Source organism: Typopeltis vanoorti, chromosome 19 (genome assembly GCF_054136105.1).
Source record: "Typopeltis vanoorti isolate ZY-2024b chromosome 19, IOZ_Tvanoo_1.0, whole genome shotgun sequence".
Classification (NCBI taxonomy): Eukaryota; Metazoa; Arthropoda; class Arachnida; order Uropygi; family Thelyphonidae; genus Typopeltis; species Typopeltis vanoorti.
Genome location: NC_143567.1, coordinates 9,818,225 through 9,841,165, shown reverse-complemented (window position 1 = coordinate 9,841,165; position 22,941 = coordinate 9,818,225). Strand labels below are relative to the sequence as shown.

At 34.8% G+C, this 22,941-nt stretch overlaps 1 protein-coding gene across 1 annotated transcript in view; it reads left to right on the top strand.

Moving 5' to 3' along the window:
* The window catches only part of LOC150095845 (regulator of telomere elongation helicase 1 homolog), a 332,736-nt gene that overhangs the window by 83,529 nt on the left and 226,266 nt on the right, over positions 1-22,941 (top strand). The window contains exons 4-5 of the mRNA XM_090409544.1: positions 4,695-4,914; positions 13,022-13,216. Coding sequence (XP_090265670.1) covers positions 4,695-4,914; positions 13,022-13,216 — 415 coding nt within the window. The remainder of the gene's footprint in view (positions 1-4,694; positions 4,915-13,021; positions 13,217-22,941) is intronic.

The window sequence follows — 22,941 nt, the reverse complement described above, 5'->3', positions numbered from 1 at the left end:
TCGAACATTGTGAGACAGTTTTTGAGCAAAAACCAAGTTTGTGTGTTGGATCACTCGCTGTATTCACCTGATTTAGTACCCTGTGACTTCTTTCTCTTCCCCCGACTTCATTTCCCAATGAAAGAAAAGCAATACACCATTGAAAACGTTCAAGCGGCAGTAATCACGACCCTCAACAGTATCCCAAGAACCGATATAAAAAAACTCATTTAACGAATTAATTGACTGTGCCAGACACTATATCGAAGCTGAGGGAGAGTATATTGATTGAAATAAATGATTTTAATAATTATAATTGGCCTGTGTTTTATTTTCTATCAAAAGTTCGGTTTCTTTTTGGACAGAGCGTGTATATACACACACACACACACACACACAATTCCATTACAAGTCTTTGTCAATTTCATTTCTTCCTAATTCAGACTTAGTTCTATGTTTCTTCCCTTTAAAACTAAATCACAATGTAGAATATCCTGTTAGTCTAATATACACAAACTTAAGATACATTATCTTATTGTACCCATAGACACACATACTTGATGTACATTTTCTTGTTTGAGATTATCACATACATGAATACTTACAATTCTTGTTCAGCATTGCCTTTTACATGAATCTTTTGTTCACACAGAAGTGTTCCTTTTTGTCCTTCTTTCCTTCTACTGGCTCATTCTTGATTTCCTGCCAAATTTCTTCTTTGTCCAAGTCGTTGATTATTCTGCCCTTTAGGACCCTTAACATGGTGGCAATGTATAACTCTTTCCTAGCGAAACAATCGACACAATACTTGTCATGACGGCAGATCCTGGTAGGAGACGACTGAGAACCCTCAGACCTACGATGCTTCTCTTTCGATTACCGACAACAGTCCTGTCGTGGCAGCGGACCCAGGTAAGAAAAGGTGAAAATCCTAAGACAAAGTCCTTCTCGATGTCTCGCCTTATGAACTCCTGGACTTCCATTATATTCATGTGTGCATCTCTCGAAACTTTCATATGTGGTCAAGTATTGACATTGGAACATGATGACATCATACTTTGCATGTCTTTTGAAATTGCCATATATGGACATGAGTTAACAACATTACATAACGACATCATGCTCCGCATTATTTTAACAAAGGCTCATGGCAAGTTATTACAGACAAAATTTGACATTTCTTTAAGTGCTGTCTCCTTAGAAAAGCATGTAATTTTTTATTTTGAACATTTTGTCAACTTCCCAAAGTCTTCCCATGACTTTTGTTTAGCTACTTTTACACATAGCTTAGCTGTCTTACTTTTTTCCTCTGTATTCTTTTAAGACATCTGCTGAGAGAAAATCACAAATTAAAATCAAAGGTTTTTTTTAAATGCATTCCAAAAGAAATTGCAGTGTGTAGTATCACATTAAGGAGACACTTGCAGTACTTCTAAAATATTGCATGTCTTTTTCAGTATAGTTTCAATGTTTATTGTTCCTGAAAATGATAAGATAAGTATTGTTGAAATTGTCGAACTATTTTATTTCTGCACATTCCGTTGTTTGTAAATATGATATATATGATACTCCTTCTCTATAATGCCTATTCTCCATTATAAGAAAGAAATTTTTTTCAAAATAAAGAAAAACATATCAATATTAATATTTTATCGTCATCATCATCAAATTCCTGCCATGTAGCCCTAAAGGGGTGTATAGGATATGATAGTACTACATGAAAAATTCACATCATTACTACTTTCTTATCTACAATTTTCCTCCTAATCAGTCTGTTACTTGTCAAGACTCCAACATTATCAGATCTTATATTTCTATCATCTAAGGCACTTTGTACAGTATCAATCCACCTATATCTTAGTCTTCCTCTGGGTCGTTTTCCTGCCAACCTGGCAGAGAACACTTGTTTTGCTAATCTTTCCTTGCCCATTCTATTTAAGTGACCATACCACCTGAGATTAGCTCTGCTAATGCATTCCTGGATGCTGACAATGTCAAGTTCTTTCCTAATTATTCTCATTTTTTAATATGATATTGCCATTGTTGCCATTTGCTCGCGCCTCTAATCTTTCTCAGGAACTCTCATATCTGTGGTCTCTAGACTTTTGTCAAGTGTTTTACTTCTAACCAGCTCTCAACTCCATAAGTTAAAAGTGGTTTGAACACTGTCTTGTATACAGCTAATTTAGTGTTCCGACTAATTTCTCTCTTATTCCATATGAATTTATTCAATTGACTTCCTACCATACCAGCTTTGTTGATTCTGTTGTCTATTTCCATATTTAATTTGCCATCTTCACTGAAAATCGTGCCTAAGTAGCTGAAATGTTTTACTTGTTCCACAGGTTCTCCATTCACAACACAGCTGACATTTTCAATGATTCTGCCTATTTTCATTGTCTTTGTCTTTTTATTGCTGACCTTCATACCATATCTATTACAACAGTTATTCAATTTAGTCAGGAATCTTGCAGACTTGTAGCAGATTTATTTAGAAGTATAACATTGTCTGCATAAAGTAAAGAGCTGACATTAACATCTCCAATTTTGATATCATGTTTAAGACCACTTTCCTTCATAATGTGAACCATATAGATAATGAATAACAGAGGGGATAATGTACATCCTTGTCTCCCACCAGATTTAACATTAAACCATCTTCCTGTACTTCCTTCAATTCTAACTGCTGGCTTACAACTCAAAGAGTATTGCTTGATATAATGCCCCATTGACACCATATAATCGTAGCATATTGAATAGCTTCTCTCTTGGCACCTTCTCAAGTATACTTGCATATATCTTACCAGGAACACTCGTTAATGAAATGCCTCTGTAATTCTCATATTCAGTTTTATTTCCCTTTTTATATAAGGGTACTATGAGAGCTCTACTTCAATCATCGGGAATTCTTCCCTCTGTCCAGTCTTTCTGAACTAACCAGTGCAACGACTCCATATTTCATCATTTCTGGTCGAATATAATCTACTTCTGCTGCCTTTCCACATTTCAAGCCTTTGATATCTTTTTCTACTTCAAGTATGGATATGTATTCCTGACTATATGCCTGTTGAGTGTTTTTTACCACTGTGCTATCACTGCTTGTTTCATTTAGCAATTTTTCGAAGTAATTACTCCATACTTCAAGGTTATCTTTTTTCCCCGTTTTCATGTCACCTTTATCATCTTTAACTCCTTTTACAGGACTCTTTCCTCCATTTCTAAGCTTCTTCAACAACCGCCAGAATATCTTACCACCTTCTTGATATTTATTTTCTATGTTCTTGCCAAAGTCCTCTCATGACTTTGTTTAGCTAGTTTTAAACAGTGTTTAGCTTTCTTACATTTGTCTCTGTATACTCTAAGAGCACAAGCTGGCTTATTTGCCAGGAACTTTTTTGATATGCTTTCTTCTTTTCCTTCACTGACTGCCTCTTTAACTTCCTGTGTCCACCATGGAGTTCTGATTTTTCTATCCTTGCAGGCAGCCTCACCACATGCCTCTGGATGAATCAATCAGTGTTTTCTTCAAGGCTTGCCACTGAATCTCCAAGGTTTGGTTGCTGTTCTCAAACTGTTTCATTTTTTCTTCAATAATCTTTGTGTATGTTAGTCTACAATTCATCTGAGAGCTGCTCAACTTTTATTCACTTTAAAACTCTTACATGCCATTCTTTTCAATATGAAATTCAATTTTATCCTGCTTAAGACTAAATAGTGATCACTTCCAGTTTCAAATCCTCTGTACACTCTGGGATCTGTACACACTCTGCACCAGGGAGAAAACATCACTATCAACAATAACATAGTCAATGAGACTTTTCTTATTCCTTGCCTCTTCTCTCCATGTGAATTTGTACATTTTTATGTTGGAACATGGTGTTAGTAATAACAAGTCCATGTCCTGAGCAGAAATCCAACGTGTATTTGCCATTGTTATTAACTTTGCTCTTTTCTCCAAATTTTCCCAAAATATTTTTGTATGTCTGGCAATCATTTCCTACTCTGCTGTTTAGATTCCCAACAAGGACCAACTTTTCCTTTTTCATTGTGTCAGTTGCTTTCTCTAAAGCTTGAAAAAATTCCTCTACTTCTATCTTAGTAGAACCTTCTGTGGGACCATAGGCACAAATAAGTCTCATTGTCTAGTTCCCCATTCTCATATTTGCCCACATTACTCTACTTGAGACTGCCTGACATTCAAGAAGATTAGCCTCATATTTAGTGTTGAATACTATGGCTACTCTTTGTTTTCCTTGATTGTTATTGCCTGATCAGCTAGCTCCATTTCTTTGCCATTCAGGCTTCTTATGTTGATAGTACCGAACTTTAACTCTGATGACTTTTTGCTGTTTGCCCGGGTTCCCTGGCGAAAACAACTGGGGCCTTGTTTAACCAGGCGACGCTCCAGCAGGTATGAAATTTTGTCATGTTGTACCATCATTTTCTATATTGGTTTAAGCCAATAAGAATACAATTTGGTCGGCTAAATCTCAAATTGCCAGCCCTTCCTCGTTCGTTAAGTATACAGGTAGATACCCAACAGGGTGCACCACGAGAAGGTGAGGATTGGACATTAGGTCATAAGCCCTGGTCGGTTCTCCGCATTCCTTTAAAAGCTATGTGGAGATCTCATCTCAGTTATATAGCGTTAATATTTTAAATTGATCTAATTCTCTTTTGTACTTTTTCAAAATAATTTGTTTTATTTTTTATAGATGCTGTCCTTATTATACAGCAAGACATTTAAAATCACAGGCTGATGTAATTTTCACCCCTTACAACTATCTTCTTGACCCCAGAACAAGGAAAGCCCATGGAATAGAGCTTGGAGGAAATGCTGTCATATTTGATGAGGCACATAACATTGAAAGTGTTTGTGAGGAGAGTATGTCTTTTCAGTTGCGTTCTGCTGACTTGGCACTTTGCATAAGTGAGGTCAGTTACTTATTTTTTTTTATTATTATTATTTTTTTTGTTCTTATTAATGCATTTTATTTGTAATTTAGTTTTAATAATAAAATATACATTATAGAAATGCTGTTTATTTTTAGGCACAATCGTTATTTATGAGATTCGATAACTAGGAAAGGAAAGGAAATCCTTTTATCATAGTCAAATATTAAAGAGTGGTTTATGAAGGAGCTGAGTCCAGGAGAAGGCAGGTGACTAGTGGTATACCTCACAGCTCAGTACTTGTTGTTGTTTAATTTATACATCAATGATATTGAAATAATTTGACAACAAATATCCACTTGTTTGCTGATGGTGAAAACAAGTGGATAGAGTGATAGTCAATGATAGTGATGTAGATATCTTTTAGAATGACTTAAATATGCTAGTAGTATGGGCAGAGGTAAATGGCTGTCAGTTTAAAGTGGCTAAGTATGAGGAGATGCACTTTGGGTGGATGAGATCATATGCTGTGTATTATATTTATGGAAATGAACTGCAAGAAGTTGATGACACAAGGGACTTGGAGGTTATTGTGGATAGAGAACTTAGGTTAGAGGGTATATTACAAAGGTTTGCCAAAACAGTACATCAAATTGCATGGTTGTTGAAGAGCACACTGACAAGCAGGGATAGGGAAGTTGTTGCTTCACTTTAAAAAAAAAGTTGTATTAAGCATTAATAAGACCCCATCTGGACTATTGTGCATAGATCTAGTCATTTGGATTCCTTAGTCATGAAGAAATGGTGGAGAGGATCCAGAGGCGAGTGACAAAGATTGTTGTAGGGCTTTGGAATGTTTCCTATGAAGAAAGATTGAAGGTCTGCAGTCCCCAAAAACTAGCTGATAGGCATAAGACAGGAGATATGATAAAAGCATATAAATTATTAAAGGAATTTTATAGGATTGATACTGATGACTTTTTTCTGTACAGTGAAGGGAGAGAACGAGGGATCATTCCTGGAAATTATTTAAGCGTGTGGTTAATATGGGTGTTAGAACTAGATTTTTTGTTTGGAGGGTGGTGAATATTTAAATAAATTAATACCGGAATTTACTCACTTGAAATATTATTTATTAGTATAATTTTTGCCTGAGTATAACAGGCATCTTCAGTGCTAGGTTGAACAATAACTGACAATTCCAAAAGGCACCACCTAAGTAGCTAATGCAAGATAACTAAAAAAGGTCATTAAATTTCCTATCTTAAAAAAAAAAATTGCATAAAATAAATAATTAATTAAATAATATATATATATATATATATATATATATATATACAATTAAAAAAGTTAGGAGAGATTAGCTGATTTAAAAATCACCAACTCCCACAAAAGGGATAGACGTAGACCATCGGATCTGTTTAAGTTAGGAGAGTGAAGTAAAGTTTCACATGTTTCTTTATAAAGCCGTTCCACGAGGAACCGATTTTTGTGAAGGCTCTTGCCTTGTTCCAATGTTGGTTAATGTGTGGAATGCATTGCCAAAGGTGATTGTGAATACTTCATCTGTAAACGAGTTTAAGGAGAAGTATGATAAGTAGTGTGTCAGTGTCTTCTGACCCTATGATGAGTCAAAAGACTCATCGCAGGGTCTCCCACACTGAGTCTTCTGACTCCATGGAGACACTGTTATAAGCAATAGTCAACTCTAACTACACTGCATGGAAAGAAGTCGATGGACACCCCATGGGCAAGGTGTGTTGTGCCATGTAACGAGTCACGTGTTTTAGCCAGAATAAATTGGAGGAATATAATGCTCCCAAGTCAGTGCAATTATGTCTCTGGATGAAATGGCTGCAAGAAGGGAACTGATGGAGTTTGAAAAAGTCATTGCGATAGGATGCCATGTCACTGGCTTCTCTGTTCAGCATATTATTGTCAGATTGAGCTATCCCTGGTCAACAGTTAGGGATACCATATTAAAATGAAAGCACAAGGAGTCACCTGCAGTGGACGACCCACCACACTCATTGAAAGTGACAGCATGGTACTATGAATAATATGTAAAAACTGCCATTCTTTTGCCAACACATTGAATGCAGAGTTCCAGGCATCGACCAGAACACGAGTATGTAGAGCAGCATTCAGAACCTGAGGCTCATATGGGTTTCTATGGTAGGACTGCAATATGCAAGCCTCACGTTTCCTGAACTAACATGCAGCATCATCTTCAGTGGTGCAAAGAGCATGTACAGTGGAATGTGGAAGCTTGAAAAGCTGTGATATGGAGCATCGAATTTTTTTTTTATAATGTTGAGCCCATATACGAGAGGTTGCCTGGTCGACCTATAGTATGTTAGTACCGTATATGGGTAGTGGCTTGGGAAAGGCGAAACTTTTTTACATTTGATTTCGAAGCCTGTATGTTGTATTCCTTGGGAAATACGTCGGGGGAACACTGTTCCACAGTACTGCAGTAGCAGGGATGGAGGAGGAGGAAAAGAAACTTGTTCTGTGGGTTTCAAGGTGAAAGTATGTTGGGTGGCATCTGTACGTGTTCCAATGGGCTTAGTACAGAATGCTGTTTCAGATGAACATTTCCCATGGAAATATTTATAGAATATACAAACTGCAGAGATGAAATGTCTGTTTGAAAGTGAGGTGAGTGAGTTGGTAAGAGATGGGTCATTTATCAGTCTAATTGCACTCCTCTGTATTTAGTCGAGCATTTTCAGGGAGCTTTTAGGAGCCCCATTCCAAATGTGAGATCAGCGTTCGATAGCTGGGCAGGTTTGTGATTTGTATAAGGTTAAGCTGTTTTGAGGTGAAGTAACATCTTGAGCGAAAGAGAAAACCTAGTTTTTTGGAAGCTGAGGATGCATTGGTTGTGATGTGTTTATGCCAGGGTAATTCCTAGAAGAGAAAACTCATTTTGTCTGGGAATTTTCTTATTTTTTTCTGAGAAATAAGACAGAACTGGGTTTTACTACTGTTAAGCCCCATTGGAGGATGGCTTGTAGGTCAGAATTAAGGGAAGTGGTGGTTGATGCTCTGTGGGTTGAAGTGAGTTGTGTAGAGTAGGGTTGTTTGTTAAATGAAAGGGAAGAGTGCAATGTGCTGTTGTCTGCAAAACTGTGTATTGGGTTGGAGGTCAATCATGTTACACCCTCTACTGAGCAGATGGATGGCTGTGGCTGATGCTTTGGTAAATGTTTCTCACCAGAGTGTAACCTCAACTATGAAATTCAGAGGTGGCACTGTGATGATATGATTCTGTTTTTCCTGATTTGGCCTTGGACCTCTTTTTGTGGTGTCATGAATATTGAACTTGGAGGTATCTGATCCGAATGAAACAAGGCTTTCTAGTTTGTGACGTTTCTACAGAATTGACCATTGTCTCTTTCCACAAGACAGTGCACTGTGTCATAAGGCTACTGTTATAACTGTGGTTTATGGAAATACGGACATGAACATCACCACACTTGACTGGCCTCCACAGAGCCTTAATGTCGATCCTAACGAACATCTGTGGGATGAAATGGGGCATGTGGTGAGGTCAAGGGATGTCCACCCCACAATAATCCATGACCTCTTTACATGCCTGCAGGAAGAATGGGCCAAAATTCCCATTGATCACTGTTGTGCACTTGTGGAAATATACCCCCATAGGATTGCTGCAGTCATTGCAGCAAAAGGAGGTTCTACATCTTATTAACCCATTTTATCCCAGTGTACTCATTTGAATACAACACCCAAAATGGCCTACTGGTGACATCTCTTGCATGACAGTCAAACATCGGGCAAGGTTACAGTTTTAGCAAGCCCTATTCTGCTACATTTTTGCAAATTAAAAGTTAGGTGACGCTGTAGTCATACTTTTTTCAGTGCATATTCTAAAACTGACCTGTCAATTCCTGTATGATAATTCAAATGCTTTATTTCTTGTAGTTTTTTCAAATATTTTTTCATTGTGCTGACTTTGTGTTACAAAGGTAAGTACTAAATACATTTTTTTATATATCAGCACCTGTTTGATTACGGGTTGAGAATATGTACAAAATAGACCTCTACTCATTTGAGAACGGTGGGCTTATAAGGAGTTGATTTTTTTTTTTTTTTTTTTTTTTTTTTTTTTTTTTTTTTTTTTTGTTCTAGGTTTAGTACCTCTGAAAAATGGACCCTGATGAATTTCAGCCAGTAAGTCCAGTTCAGTTTTATGGAAAGCGTTACAGAACACTTGGGTTAGCTGCGGACAATAGCAAATTCCAATCACCAAGATATATCTGTAGTTATCATTCCTCCCGATGTTGATTATCAAATGGATAATGAGGATGTTGATGACGATGATCTTCAGCCTTGACCACCTTCCCAATGACATTCCAGGGGAAATAGAGCATTATGCAACAAGGTAAAGTAATTACCAATGAGCCCTTATGGACAGAAGATATCTTAGACATCAGTATTGCAGTAACTACAGGGTATAGGACCGTCTGAGTAATGTGAAGGACCAAATCCAAAATAAAACTCCAGTTGAAATATTTGAAAGATTTATCTTATTACCGTTATTATTGAACAGACCAATTTGTACGCTACATAGAACAATAATCATGTATTTCAAGTAACTGAAGAAGACATCAAGGTATTTATCTTAATTTTACTTTTGAGTGGATACCACAGGTTGCCAAGAGAGCGTCACTATTGGTGTTTAGATGAGGATCTCCTGGTTCCCCCAGTGGCCAACAGTATGTCAAGGAACCGTTTTCGAGAAATCAAGAAATATCTACATTTGGCCGATAATTCACAAATAGATAAAAACGATAAAATGTATAAAATAAGACCTCAAATGAGTAAACTAAATAAAAAAATTCAACAGTTTGGCATATTCAACAAACGTCTCTCAATCGATGAAGCCCTTATCAAGTATTTTGGGCATCACTCTGCTAAGCAGTTTGTTAATTTTGATACCTGATCTGCCCGTTGTACTCATATGAGTACACATTTTTTTTTTTTTTTTAATTATGCTTCTTTTTTTTTAACTGTCAGTATAGTGTAGCATTTTGATACATTTTCAACTAAATAATATGAAAAAAATTGCCTTTTTTAAAAAAAAAATTCTTGGGATCAAATGGGTTAAGGTGGGTGTGATGGCTGTTTGTTCCTCACGGTATGGTGTCCCGTTGATTTTTTTCCAAGCAGTTTTTTTCTGCTAAAACAAACTTAACAAACATCTAAAAAAGTTCCATCCAAAGCTCCACAAGTGCTGTGCTGAAAGAAATTCATTATAAACTATTCTTGAGATTTTTTCTGTGAGTTTTTTTTTAGATTACATGTCTTAGATTACATGGAGACAGCTTAGACAAAATATATTGAGGTATTTAATAAATTCAGTTTTTTTTCTGTCATGGATATAATTGTCTAGTACACATGTTGCTTTAAAACATCTAATTGCTAGCTTAAATGATGATGAGGGAAGGGAGGTGAAAAAGAGTGATTTTAGCAGTTTATAGTAGGTAAGGGGTATTTTATGATAGTTGGTAGCCATGGAAAATCATAAAATATATAAGAATTCAAGATGGGAAATATATTTAGCCATGAAAATACATTTTTTATATTCATTGAGAAGATTATTTATGAGTCATATTTTGATCAAGTTCTTATTCAAGTGAATCATTGAACAATACTATATTTTGTATTTTTAATCACTCAACTGTTTCTTGTAGTCAATATCCAATGCACATTATATGTACTGGGATTGGCAGCATTTTTGTTTGCATCTAGCTTAATAGCAGAAGTCGAATGCAGTCTGTTAGGTGGTTTGGAGGAAAAATAAAGAGAGAGAGAGAGAGACAAAGTAGGTGGATACATTTGTAACCTATTTATGTAGAAGTATAATTAGTATGCAAGTCCTTAGATCTTAAAATTTGAAATAATTATAGGATTTCTGAACTACTACTGTTCAGGCCATGACATGACATGCTTACATTCTGAGATTTAGGTAGGATTCAAATCAATTTTAACAAGTGGTTTGTGAGTTGGTTTAGAAATAACACAGCTGATCAAAGTGGACACCAACAGATATGAGAGTACTGATGAAATTAGAGAAGTGAAGAAATGGCATCACTCACACAACCATATTAAAAATGAAAATATCAGAAAAGAATTTGATATTAATATTCAAGATGCATGAATCTAAGAATAGTGTGATCCATATTTAAACAGGATAAGAAGATTAGCAAAGTAAGGGTATAGTGCAAAAATGGTAGGAAAAGTCCAGGTTGTTCAATGGAATTAGGATACTTTAGAAGATTAAAAGATAAGATCGTGAGAGCAGATCGTGTCAGAGACCAGACAATGTATCATTTGTGTCAATTTAGAAAGAATATTGTTAATTGGAAGCTGGTCATGAAAATCTTAATGGTGTTATACTGTCATAATATCTGGTATACTCCAGAAAATAATCATGGAAGTAATTACTCCTTTTGCAGTTTAACTTCATATTTAAATTAACAGAAGTAGTTTAAAGACAACAAAAATAAATATTAGATATTAAAATTATTAAGAAAACTAACATTGGTGGAATTCTGAGATTGGAAGTCTTTGGCTAATTTGTGATCATTAGCTTTTTAATTAGATGTAATAATTCTTAACATAGTGTGTTAATTTGTCAGCAGCAAACAGTATTTACTTTTTTGAATTCATATTTAAAAATGCTTGCTCACAGATGTGTGTATCTCTGTAATGCATTCAGTAACAATGATGCTTTTAGCTGAGAAAGACTTGGGTTCATCTCCCCCCCCCCCCCCCCAGATATGAATAATGTTTTATAAGAGCTTTTCTACTAAGGGTTTGGTATTCCTGTCTCATACAGAAGTAGCAGGGTTTTCCATTCCACAAACAGGCAGACTGGCTGGAGAATGCATTTGATGGACATAGCTGTCTATGTAGATTGAATTAATTGCTTTGTTTTTGCATGCATTAGCTTTCTATGAAATGAAATTACTTGTCCGCATGAGACCAAGTGCGGCAAATGTTATCGATGCTGGAGAAATTTTTAGGAATTCCTGCATAAAAGTGGGTTAAGAGGAAGTTTCTCATGTGGAAAATTGCTTTCAGAGGCATGTTATTTTTCAATACTTCAGTCAATTACTTACTTTTAATTACAGTCTTAAACAAGTCTCAGATGAGTCTCATTTTATCAAGTTAAGAAAAAATTGCTGGCTGCATAAAATGAAGTTGTATATAGTATTTCATCCCACTACTTTATTTATCATAAGGAATTATGCAACCAACCATGGATAAGTTCTGTTGTTTCATTCTCTAACTTAATTAAATAACTTGTATAACTGAAATAAACTAGAAAATATTGCAGATAATTTCTGCAACTTGGGTCAGTTAATTTTGTTTAGAATGTTATTATTTTGATAGTATCTAAATCTAGTTGCCTTCACTTTCTTCTTGTTAAGTTTTAGCTATTCAAACTCATTCATGAAAGGAAACTGAAACATATTGGTATTCTTAATAAAAGTTAGTCATAATTAAATTATGGAGTGTAGTGTTCTTTTTAAATCTTTCTTGTTGTCTTGTGCAGGCTGCATGCTGGCCAAATGAATAGCATTTCTACTCTCTAATAGATTGCAGATTTGAATTCATCTACAGGTTTAGACTTTTGTGAATGATAGATGAATTTCATCACTTGGTGTGTAATCACCAGCCCTTGTTGGAAGCTTGAAATGAAATGACTGGAAATATGTTGAAAGTTTGATGTTTAGTTTTTAGTAAAGGCTTCCGGATTATCAAACCCAAAGCCCACTCACAGTTTGTTCTAGAGACAATTCCACCCCCCCCCCCCTTTTTTTTTTTTTTTAATATAGGAAGATTCAAGCTCCATGCTATGATTGTTCAGATCTTAGCTGTTGGTGAGTGACAAAGCAGAGACTAACTATGATAACACACAGTTATTTAGTGTTGTGGTGTTAATGTTAAAAAAAAAATTAAAACTATTTATTAGAACAAGTAAGATTCTGCTAGTGCTATGGATCATTAATCCTCTCTCTCTCTCTCTGTGATATTTATTTCCACATCTGCAGATTTGTCCTGCATGATTAGCATTTTTGTTAAAAAATATATATATAATGCATTTTTTTTTTAGGTAACCCAAGCCATTGAAAAAGTGAAAGATTATGAAAACATTAACTCTCCTGTAGATGCTTGCACTCCAGATTTTTCATTATCAGATTTATCTATTTTGAAAGTAATGTTTTGTGAATTAGAGGAACAGCTAGATAAAGTTTTTATTGAAAGTGGATCATCAGGTTTAGCTAAACCAGGAAATTTTATGTTTGAGGTAATAGTATTAAATTATGACTTGTAAGTTAGATTTATTATACTGGCTGAATTTGAAATTGATAAATAAGGTGATTTTTTTTTTTTTTTTTTTTTTTTTTTTTTTTTTTTTTTTTAAAGAGGAGTTTTCAAATTAGAGCTTATAATTTGTTTCTGTTTTTCACTGAAGTATTTGACTGTTTTTTTTTTTTAAATCTTAATAGTTAAATAATTAATGCATTTCTGAAAAAAAATTTATTAAAATTGAGCCGGCCTGGTTGGCCGAGTGGTTAGCATATCAGCTCTCCAGCCAAAAGGCTGTGTGTTTGAATTCCTCCGTGAGTGTGGATGTTTATGATTGTCTGTGAAAATACTAGTGGTGGTGGTAGATGACATTTGTGTAGATGATGGTAGTTGCAGTTCATTGTAATCGGTGGATTGAGTGGTGGAGATGGCGAGTTGTAGAGTAGGTGCCCACATGAGTCTTTAGACTCTCTGGAGGTGTCACATAATAATAATAAATGCTAATAATAAGCATTTATAGCATTTGTTATTTTGCTATGTTTATGCAGAGCTAATCTCAGCTGTTATGGTTACTTAAATAGAATTGTAGAGAAAAGGTTAGCAAAACAAATGTTCTTTGCCAAGATGGCAGAAAATATATGACAGAAATATAAGATCTGATGATATTGGGGTCTTGCCAGATAACAGGTTAAATTGGAGGAAAATTGTCAATAGGAAGTTAATAATGTAATTTTTCATGTAGTACAGGTAACTCTCATGTAACACGGTTTCGATATAACACGGTCTACAAATTGTAGTAATCCTTTATCTTTCATATATTTTTCACAGCGTGACTTAAAAATCAAATATTATCTTCGTTCAATTTGCATCTGCCTATATCACGCATGTAGTTATAAGTAGCGAAATTGTATTAGGGGAAATACCTTTTAACATGCATGTATGTCAATTGTTTACTGTATAAGGTGTTTATTGTTGAAAATTGTCTTCGTTTTTTTTCTGCAAGGAAAGCGCATTAAAAATCATAAGTGTGTTAATCTCAAGCTGAGCAATTTATTTTCTGGTGAGTTACATGCAATATGTAATGCTTTTTTTATGTAAAAGTTTTATTTTTATGGTAAAGGCCACTTAGAAGGCTTTTGCGATATGGTTGAAAACGAAATTAGTGAATTTATTGATAGGGAAACAGATTTAAATTAGGAGGTACTCATACAATAAATAGATGACGTCGAACCACATGGCGGGAAAAGTTCTGCCGAAAATTGTGATGAATCTGTTAAAGAATTCAGTTTAAAGAAATTAGCAGAAGGATTGGACTTGGCAAGAAAGTTAGGAAGTTATTTTACAAATAATAATCCCTCAATGGAGTGCTCCGGAAAATTCACAAAACAATTGGATATTTGTTTAGCTCCATATTATGAACTTAATAAAAAATTTCAGCATAGTGGTAAGCAAGGTCTTATTACTGACTTCTTGATAACTAAACCAGCAGAAGAAGGCAATAAGAATTATACAAATGGTGTCTAAGAAATTTCAAGTGATGACGGCATTCTGCCACTCGTAATAAAGAACATCTATGGAATGTTAGTTTTGAAGAGAGTGATGACGATTAAAATATGTGCTTTATTTTATTTTGCCTAAACATTTATGCATTATGTGCAATGAAGTTTATACTATGTATTTGTTTCATAGTTTATATGTTTCCTTAACTTACATGAATTACCTGAATTAAATAAAAATATTTTTTGTTGGATATATCATTATTGTTTATATAATTTTTTTTTTTTTTTTTATAAAAAACGATTTCGGGACATAACCTTACTTTTTCTATCTGATCTGAGTCTTGCATAACGCGATTTATATAATATGGAATTTCTATGGAACCTAACATCCACATTATACGAGGGTTACCTGTACTACCATGATATCCTGCACAACCCATGAGGATATATATCAGGAATTTGATGATTATTTATAATGGGGTGCTTAAGGATCAAAGCTGTATAACTGATAGGAGACCTCCACACATAGCCTTTAAAGGAATGTGGAGAACCGACCAGGGCTTCTGACCTAATGTCCAATCCTTACCTTCTCGTGGTACACCCTGTTGGGTATTTACCTGTCTACTTAACGAACGAGGATGGGCTGGCGATTTGTAATTTAGCCGACCAAATTGTATTCTTATTGGCTTAAACCAATATAGAAAATGATGGTACAACATGACAAAATTTCATGCCTGCTAGGGCGTCGCCCGGTTAAACAAGGCCCCCATTGTTTTCGCAAGGGAACCAGGGCGAACAGGTTGATAAAGATGACATGAAAACAGGAGAAAAAGATATCCTTGAAGTATGGAGTAATTACTTCGAAAAATTGCTAAATGAAACAAGCAGTGATAGCACAGTGGTAAAAAAACACTCAACAAGCATACAGTCAGGAATACATATCCATACTTGAAGTAGAAAAAGCCATCAAAGGTTTGAAATGTGGAAAGGCAGCCGGAGTAGATGATATTCGACCAGAATTGCTTAAGTATGGTGGTATAAAAGTCTTACAGTGGCTGCACTGCATAGTTCAGAAAGCCTGGACAGAGGGAAGAATTCCCGATGATTGGAGTAGAGCTCTAATAGTGCCCATATATAAAAAAGGGAAATAAAACTGAATGTGAGAATTACAGATATATTTCTCTATTGAGTGTTCCTGGCAAGATCTATGGAAGTATACTTGAGAAACCGTTGAGAAGAATTGTGGAAGAAAAGTTTGGTGAAGAACAAGCTGGATTCAGGCCAAATAGAGGCTGTCAGGATCAGATCTTCATTTTACGACAAATAGTTGAGAAATCATGGGAATATAACAAAGATCTGTATTTAAGTTTTGTCGATCTGGAAAAAGGCATATGACAAGATGTCAAGAGAGAAGCTATTCAATACGCTACAGTTATATGGTGTCAATGGGGCATTATATATGTCAATACTTAGTCGGTATTTGAGTTGTAAGTTGGTAGTTCGAATTGAAGGATGTACAGGAAGATGGTTTAATGTTAAATCTGGTGTGAGACAAGGATGTACATTATCCCCTCTGTTATTCATTATCTATATGGATCACATTATGAAGGAAAGTGGTATTAAACATGATATCAAAATTGGAGATGTTAACGTCAGCTCTTTGCTTTATCAGGACGATGTTATACTTCTGAATAAATCTGCTACACGTTTGCAAGGTTCCCTGACTAAATTGAATAACTGTTGTAATAGATATGGTATGAAGGTCAGCATTAAAAAGACAAAGACAATGAAAATAGGTAGAATTGTTGAACATGTCAGCTGTGTTGTGAACGGGGAACCTGTGGAACAAGTAAAACATTTCAGCTACTTAGCACGATTTTTACTGAAGAAGGTAAATTAAATATGGAAATAGACAACAGAATTAACAAAGCTGCTATGGTAGGAAGTCAATTGAGTAAATTCATATGGAATAAGAGAGAAATTAGTCAGAACACTAAATTAGCTGTGTACAAGACAGTGTTCAAACCAGTTTTAACTTATGGCTCTGACAGCTTTTTAGAAGTAAAACAATTGACTAAAGACTAGAGACCGCAGATATGAGAGTCCTGAGAAAGATTAGAGGCGTGAACAGATGTCATCAATGGCAATATCATATTAAAAACGAGGATGTTAGGAAAGAACTTGACATTGTCGGCATCCAGGAATGCGTTAGCAGAGCTAATCTCAGGTTGTATGGTCACTTAAACAGAATGGGTGAAGAAAGATTAGCAAAACAAGTGTTCTCTGCCAGGTTGGCAGATAAATGACCCAGAGGAAGACCAAGATATAGGTGGATTGATACGGTACAATGTGCCTTAGACGATAGAAATATAAGATCTGACAATGATAATATTGGAGTCTTGACAAGTAATAGACTGATTTGGAGGAAAATTGTAGATAGGAAGTTAGTAATGATGTAAATTTTTCATGTAGTACTCTCATATCCTGTACACCCCCTTGAGGGTACATATGAGGATTTTGATGATGATGATGATAAAGATACCAAGAAATTTTATACTTGGTTTTAATTCCTTATCCCAAGGAAGCAAAACAATGTTTTGCATGTGAAATATATTCATGTTTAAGCTACTTATATATAGAGGGTAATGACTTCATATCACTTGCCTTAGTATGTATCCCATAATGTAAAGCATACCCCCCCTTTCGGGCATGTATAATGCAACGCATAATGGAAGAACCTTGGGATAAAGATTAAAACCAAATATAAAATTTCTTAGTTATCTTTAATGTATAATAAACCCAAGGTAAAAACTTTCTCTCATCCAGAGATTTTTATTAATAATTTGAAGCATCTTTTGTCTATCTACTTGTATATGAGATATATATGAATTCTGCATTACTTCAACCTTGGTCTCTCCCCGGTCTGGGTAGTGACCCTTCCTATTTACGCATTGTATTATACATGTCTGAAAGAGGGTGTGCTTTGGATTATGGGACATACTAAGGCAAGTGATATGAAGTCATTAGCCTCTATATACCAGTAGCTCAGATGTGAATATATTTCACACACAGAACATTGTTTTTCTTCCTTGGGATAAGGATTAAAACCAAGTATTAAATTTCTTGGTATCTTTAACGTAAAAATAGTTAAATCTAGTTATTCTGTTTTCTGATTAGATTCAGAAATCAACGATTTTTTTTTTTTTTTTAATTGATGGCAAAACCCAGATATTGATTGTACCATGACTTCTTAATTTATGCAAGGGTTACGTTCCAGTATGCCTCATGCAATTTGAATTCTCGTGAAGCAAATAATGTGAAATTCAATAATAGGCCTGAACTGAACTTGCTGAAAAGGGCATAACTTCCACTTCCTCACGTTCTTTTAAATCATCATAAAGGCTAGAGCTTGTTCCTGCACTTGTGATAGCCCAAAGGTAATGCATTTTTATTTTGATCGCTCATTCATGTAGCAAGCATTTTTTCCATTTGTTCCATCAAACTTGATTGATCATAGAATGACTTTTGTGCAGTTAAAGGTACACCACTCATAGCACTTTAGCGCTTCTGGTGTTTTTCAAGCAAAATTGATTGTTTTGGGTACATATCACTTTCACTAAAACTACTGTAAGGGTAATAACACACACACACACACACACACACACACAGTAAGGGTAATAACACACGCACACACACAAAACATTTCAATCAACTACCAATCACCAAACTCCAGCAGAACAAAACGAGAAAATGGATGCTGTCACATTGGCCTCTTGTAGCACTTCTGTAAATATGGTTTCCATGTGTTATTTTAAATTTCCTAATTTAAACATTCTTAAATTAAGAGTTCATTATAACTGTTACATTTTTAATGAAGTGTTTTTGATGACATAATTTCTAACATAATCATAGAGAAAGATACATTTTATACTGCCCATAGTACCATTTATGCAAATTGTATTTCACTGCCTTGCACATCGGTAACTCATCATTGGCTCCCTTACTGCTGACTTACCACCATCTGTGCACACTGTCTTGCTGATCAGCATCGCTAACTCACTACCACTTTTGCTGGCTGTCGTACAGTTACGCTGAAGCACTTAGTGGTATCATCAACTTCGCTTACTCTCATAGCTACATCCATGGTCTTTTGCCGACTACCACTTAGTAATTTCTCATAATCCATAAGTATGCTGCACTTCTTACACCCAGACTCATGTCTCCTATTTTTCCTCTCCACATAAAATATCTTCAATCTCTTCACAAGCATACTGCATTCACAGCATCTCCCAATTTCAAAAAATTCATGTCACTTGCATTCATCTTTTGCACCATCTTATGTTTCATCACCATTTTTTTCACTCATGCTCAAAGCTAGCTAGCTACACATAAGAAACACAAAAACTAATATATACAGAATTATAACTACACAAAATACCACCTACTGATAACAGCAATGTTTATAAAACCAATTATCTATAATGCCACACACAATTTTAAACGTATCTTTCAGCAATCCCGACAAACACAGCTCTATCTTTTCACCTAGTAGTGATTTTCTTGAAAGGGATAGATACGACAGTACTGGGATCACAGCGTAGGGAGGCATTATATTTAATGGATGCACTGAGTTGATGGAAAAAGGAACTATGGCTGGTGAATGATATTGAACAAAGTTCTTCATGTTTGATTGTTTAGTGGTGTTGTAGACAAAGAATTCATTTTTATGGATGAAATGCCACACTACATCATACACGAGCAGTGGGGACTTCTGGAGACCGAGCATATTAATCAAATTGAATGGCCAGCATGATCCCCAGATCTCAACCCCATAGACCACATTTGTGATGCAACAAGGAGATGCACTGCTGCTCAAAATTCCCTTCCAGAAAACAAACAAGACCTTATCCTTATCTTATGCTTGTCCTGAAGAAGCCAGACAGAATAGCTGGTGAAACTTGTTGACAATTTGTGTATATCATTTATTAATATCTGGTCAATGAATAAAACCGAGAAAATACTCTAGTTTTAAAGCAGGTGTATATGTTTTTGTTTTTTCTCCTGGCTTTCTCTGCTATTAACGGCAATGTCAAAATGTGATGAATTGTGCTTCTATCTTTCCTAAATCCTGCTTGCTCGTCTGCAAGGTATGCTTTCAGTTGTATTCTCAATCTTTCTGTCAATATCATCATCACCTTACCAAGGTGACTTGTCAAAGCAATTGTTCTATAATTTTTACATTTTAGCTTATTTCCTTTCTTGTATAATGTCCTTTCCTTTCTTTCCATACCATATTATTTAGTTGGTGCATTTAACCATACTGTCGTCACCATATTTAATCATTTCTCCAATAATGTTATCATTACCAGGACTCTTGTTGTATTTTAGCCATCCTTTTTCTGTCGCTTTTCTTAAAATGACCATGTCATACTCATTACCTGGTGCTGATATATGCTTCAGTTCTTCAATCAGTTTCTCAACTCTAGATCTAGTTTTTCTTCATATAGCTCACTACAGTATCTTGTCCTCTGCTGTACACTTTTATTTTTATTCATCAATACTTTGCCTTTTTCATCTTTGATTGTGATCTGTTTTGGTTGCCACCTTCTATTAATAGTTCTGATCATTTTGTACACTCCCTGGTTTTGTGATCTCCATAGTGCTGTATTATATTATTGCATTGAGCATCTAACCATTTCATCTTATCCATTCTGACTGTTTTTTTCACCTCATTACACTTTCTTCTGTATTGCTCTTCTATTTGTTCTGATGTATCCCTTCTTATCTTCAGCATTCTCTTCTCCTGTGCTAACTTCAGTTTTTTCCTGTTTAATCCACTTTTTCTTGATCTTCTCTTCTGGTACTGTTTCTTCAACTGCTTCTCCTATCACCTTCATTACTCCTTTCCCTCTTAAATTCGAATTTTTTCTTTTTCCACACTTTTTATATCTTCATCTAACATTGTTCTATAACTTCTTTCTATTTCTGCTTCATTTATTTACTATGCTCAATCATTTAAAAGTTATATATAATGAACTGCTTGCATATACATGTATTGTGGTTAGGATTAGAACCCGTTGGTTAATTTTCTCTTATAAAATGATTTTGCCTCTCAGGGGACCCTGTAACCCTTAGAGAGCGCGTCCCCTGGGTGACGGATAGGGGAGCCCACCATGTGTGTGTGTACATGCACGTGCGTGTGTGTGTGTGTGTGTGTGTGTGTATGGTGGGGTATTCTGAATATACTGAATAAGGATTCGTGGACCAACAGGGCCATAAGGGGCAATCATCTTGATTGTAAGGGAAGTGGCACTCCCATGGACCCCTAGCTGGATCTATCCTCTCCTTCTTCTACTTTGAGGAAGATCCACTTACTTTAATCTTTCCTATAAGGCCTTATCAGCCAACTCTTCTTACTTTATGACCCTTATGCTATTAGAGTACTCGAGGGCCATGGGGTCTTTTCATTTCTGGCCTTACAACTATACCCTCTCTATAAACCTTACTATATTTCTTCTATAATCTACTCCTTCCCCTTCAATATACCCTATTCCTCCTATGGGTTTAAATTCGGAAGAAGGCTAGTTCAGAATCCTTAAGGTAGCAGCCCTACCACTGAACTATTCCATCGTCAGGCTAGTCCCCTGATATGGAGAACATAATCCTACTTGTAAGTTGACAGAAAAAGATAATCGGATTGAATCTATTGGAAACGACCCTGCAATGGAAAAGGGAAAACGAAAATGGAAACGACAAAATATAATACCCATAGCAAACTGGAATGTAAGAGGAATAGCATATAAAGAAATAGAATTAGACCAGTTACTAAATGAAAGAAATTTTAAAATAGCAGTAATCACTGAAACAAAAAAGAAATTAAAAGGAACTATGTGAACTAAAAATTTTAATGTGATATACAGTGGAGTCGACAGAGACCAAAGAGCACAAGCAGGAGTCATGATTTGGATTCATAACTCCCTTTCAAAACAGTTAAAACATTATAAATTATGGAATGAAAGAATAATAGAAGCTAGAATAAAAATAGATAGAGGCTATTTAACAATAATTGGTTTATATGCCCCAGAAGAAGGAAGAGAACATAATAATATTGATTTTTATAATCAGCTACAAAACATATATAATAAAATAAATAAAAATAACTATATAATTTTAGCAGGAGACTTAAATGCAAGAATTGGAAACACGAAAATTAATAATAATATAGGAATACATAGAGAACACACTCTAAACAGAAATATTAAAAAATTGATTGACTTTGTAGTTTATAATAACCTAAAAATAATGAATTCCTTCTATAAACATAAAGACATACATAAATATACTTGGGCAGCAAGAGGATGAAAATCAATATTAGATTACTTCATATTAAATGAAAAGACATCAAAATTTTCACTAGATGTTAGAGTTCACAGAGGATATGAAATAAGCAGTGACCACTTCCTTGTTAAAATAAAATTAAGATTACCACCTGAATGGCTACAGGTAACAAGAACAGAAAGAAAAATTGAAACATTTGCTTATAAAACTAGACTATTGAATGGCTATATGAACAAAGAATTAACCAATATCTAGAGAAAATAAAACAAAATGAAGAAATAGAAATAGAATGGCTTAATATATAAATGATACTAAATGCAGCAGCAAATGAAAGCTTAGGAAAGACCAAAAAATTCAATAAAAGATAAAAACTGAAGATCTGGGATGATACAATCAAAGAAATAATTAAAAAGAAAAAAGAAGACTATCACAAATGGTTAAGCAGTAAAAGATTAGAAGATGAAATAGAATATAAAAGAATAAGAGCCATAGCTAAAAGAGAAGTCAGTAAAAGACATAGAGAATCATGGAACAAATTTGTTTCTAATTTAGAACACGATTTATATAAAATAAGATCCACTGTATATAAGATTTTGAAACACCTAAATGCAGATACCAAAGAAAACATAAAATTAAACACTGAATTAAAATTAGAAGAATTTCTAAATTACTACACAGAACTGTGGACAGACAAATATTTTAAAAAAGACAACTGGCAAACAATTAACGAAAATGAAAAGGAAATAACTGAAGAAAGAATTAGAAATCAGCCTGAAAGAAACAAGAAACGGAAAATCACCTGGAGAAGATAAACTAGGTTCAGAACTATATAAATACGCAGGAACAAGATTAAAAAAAAAAGACTTATTATTTTTAAATAAAATTT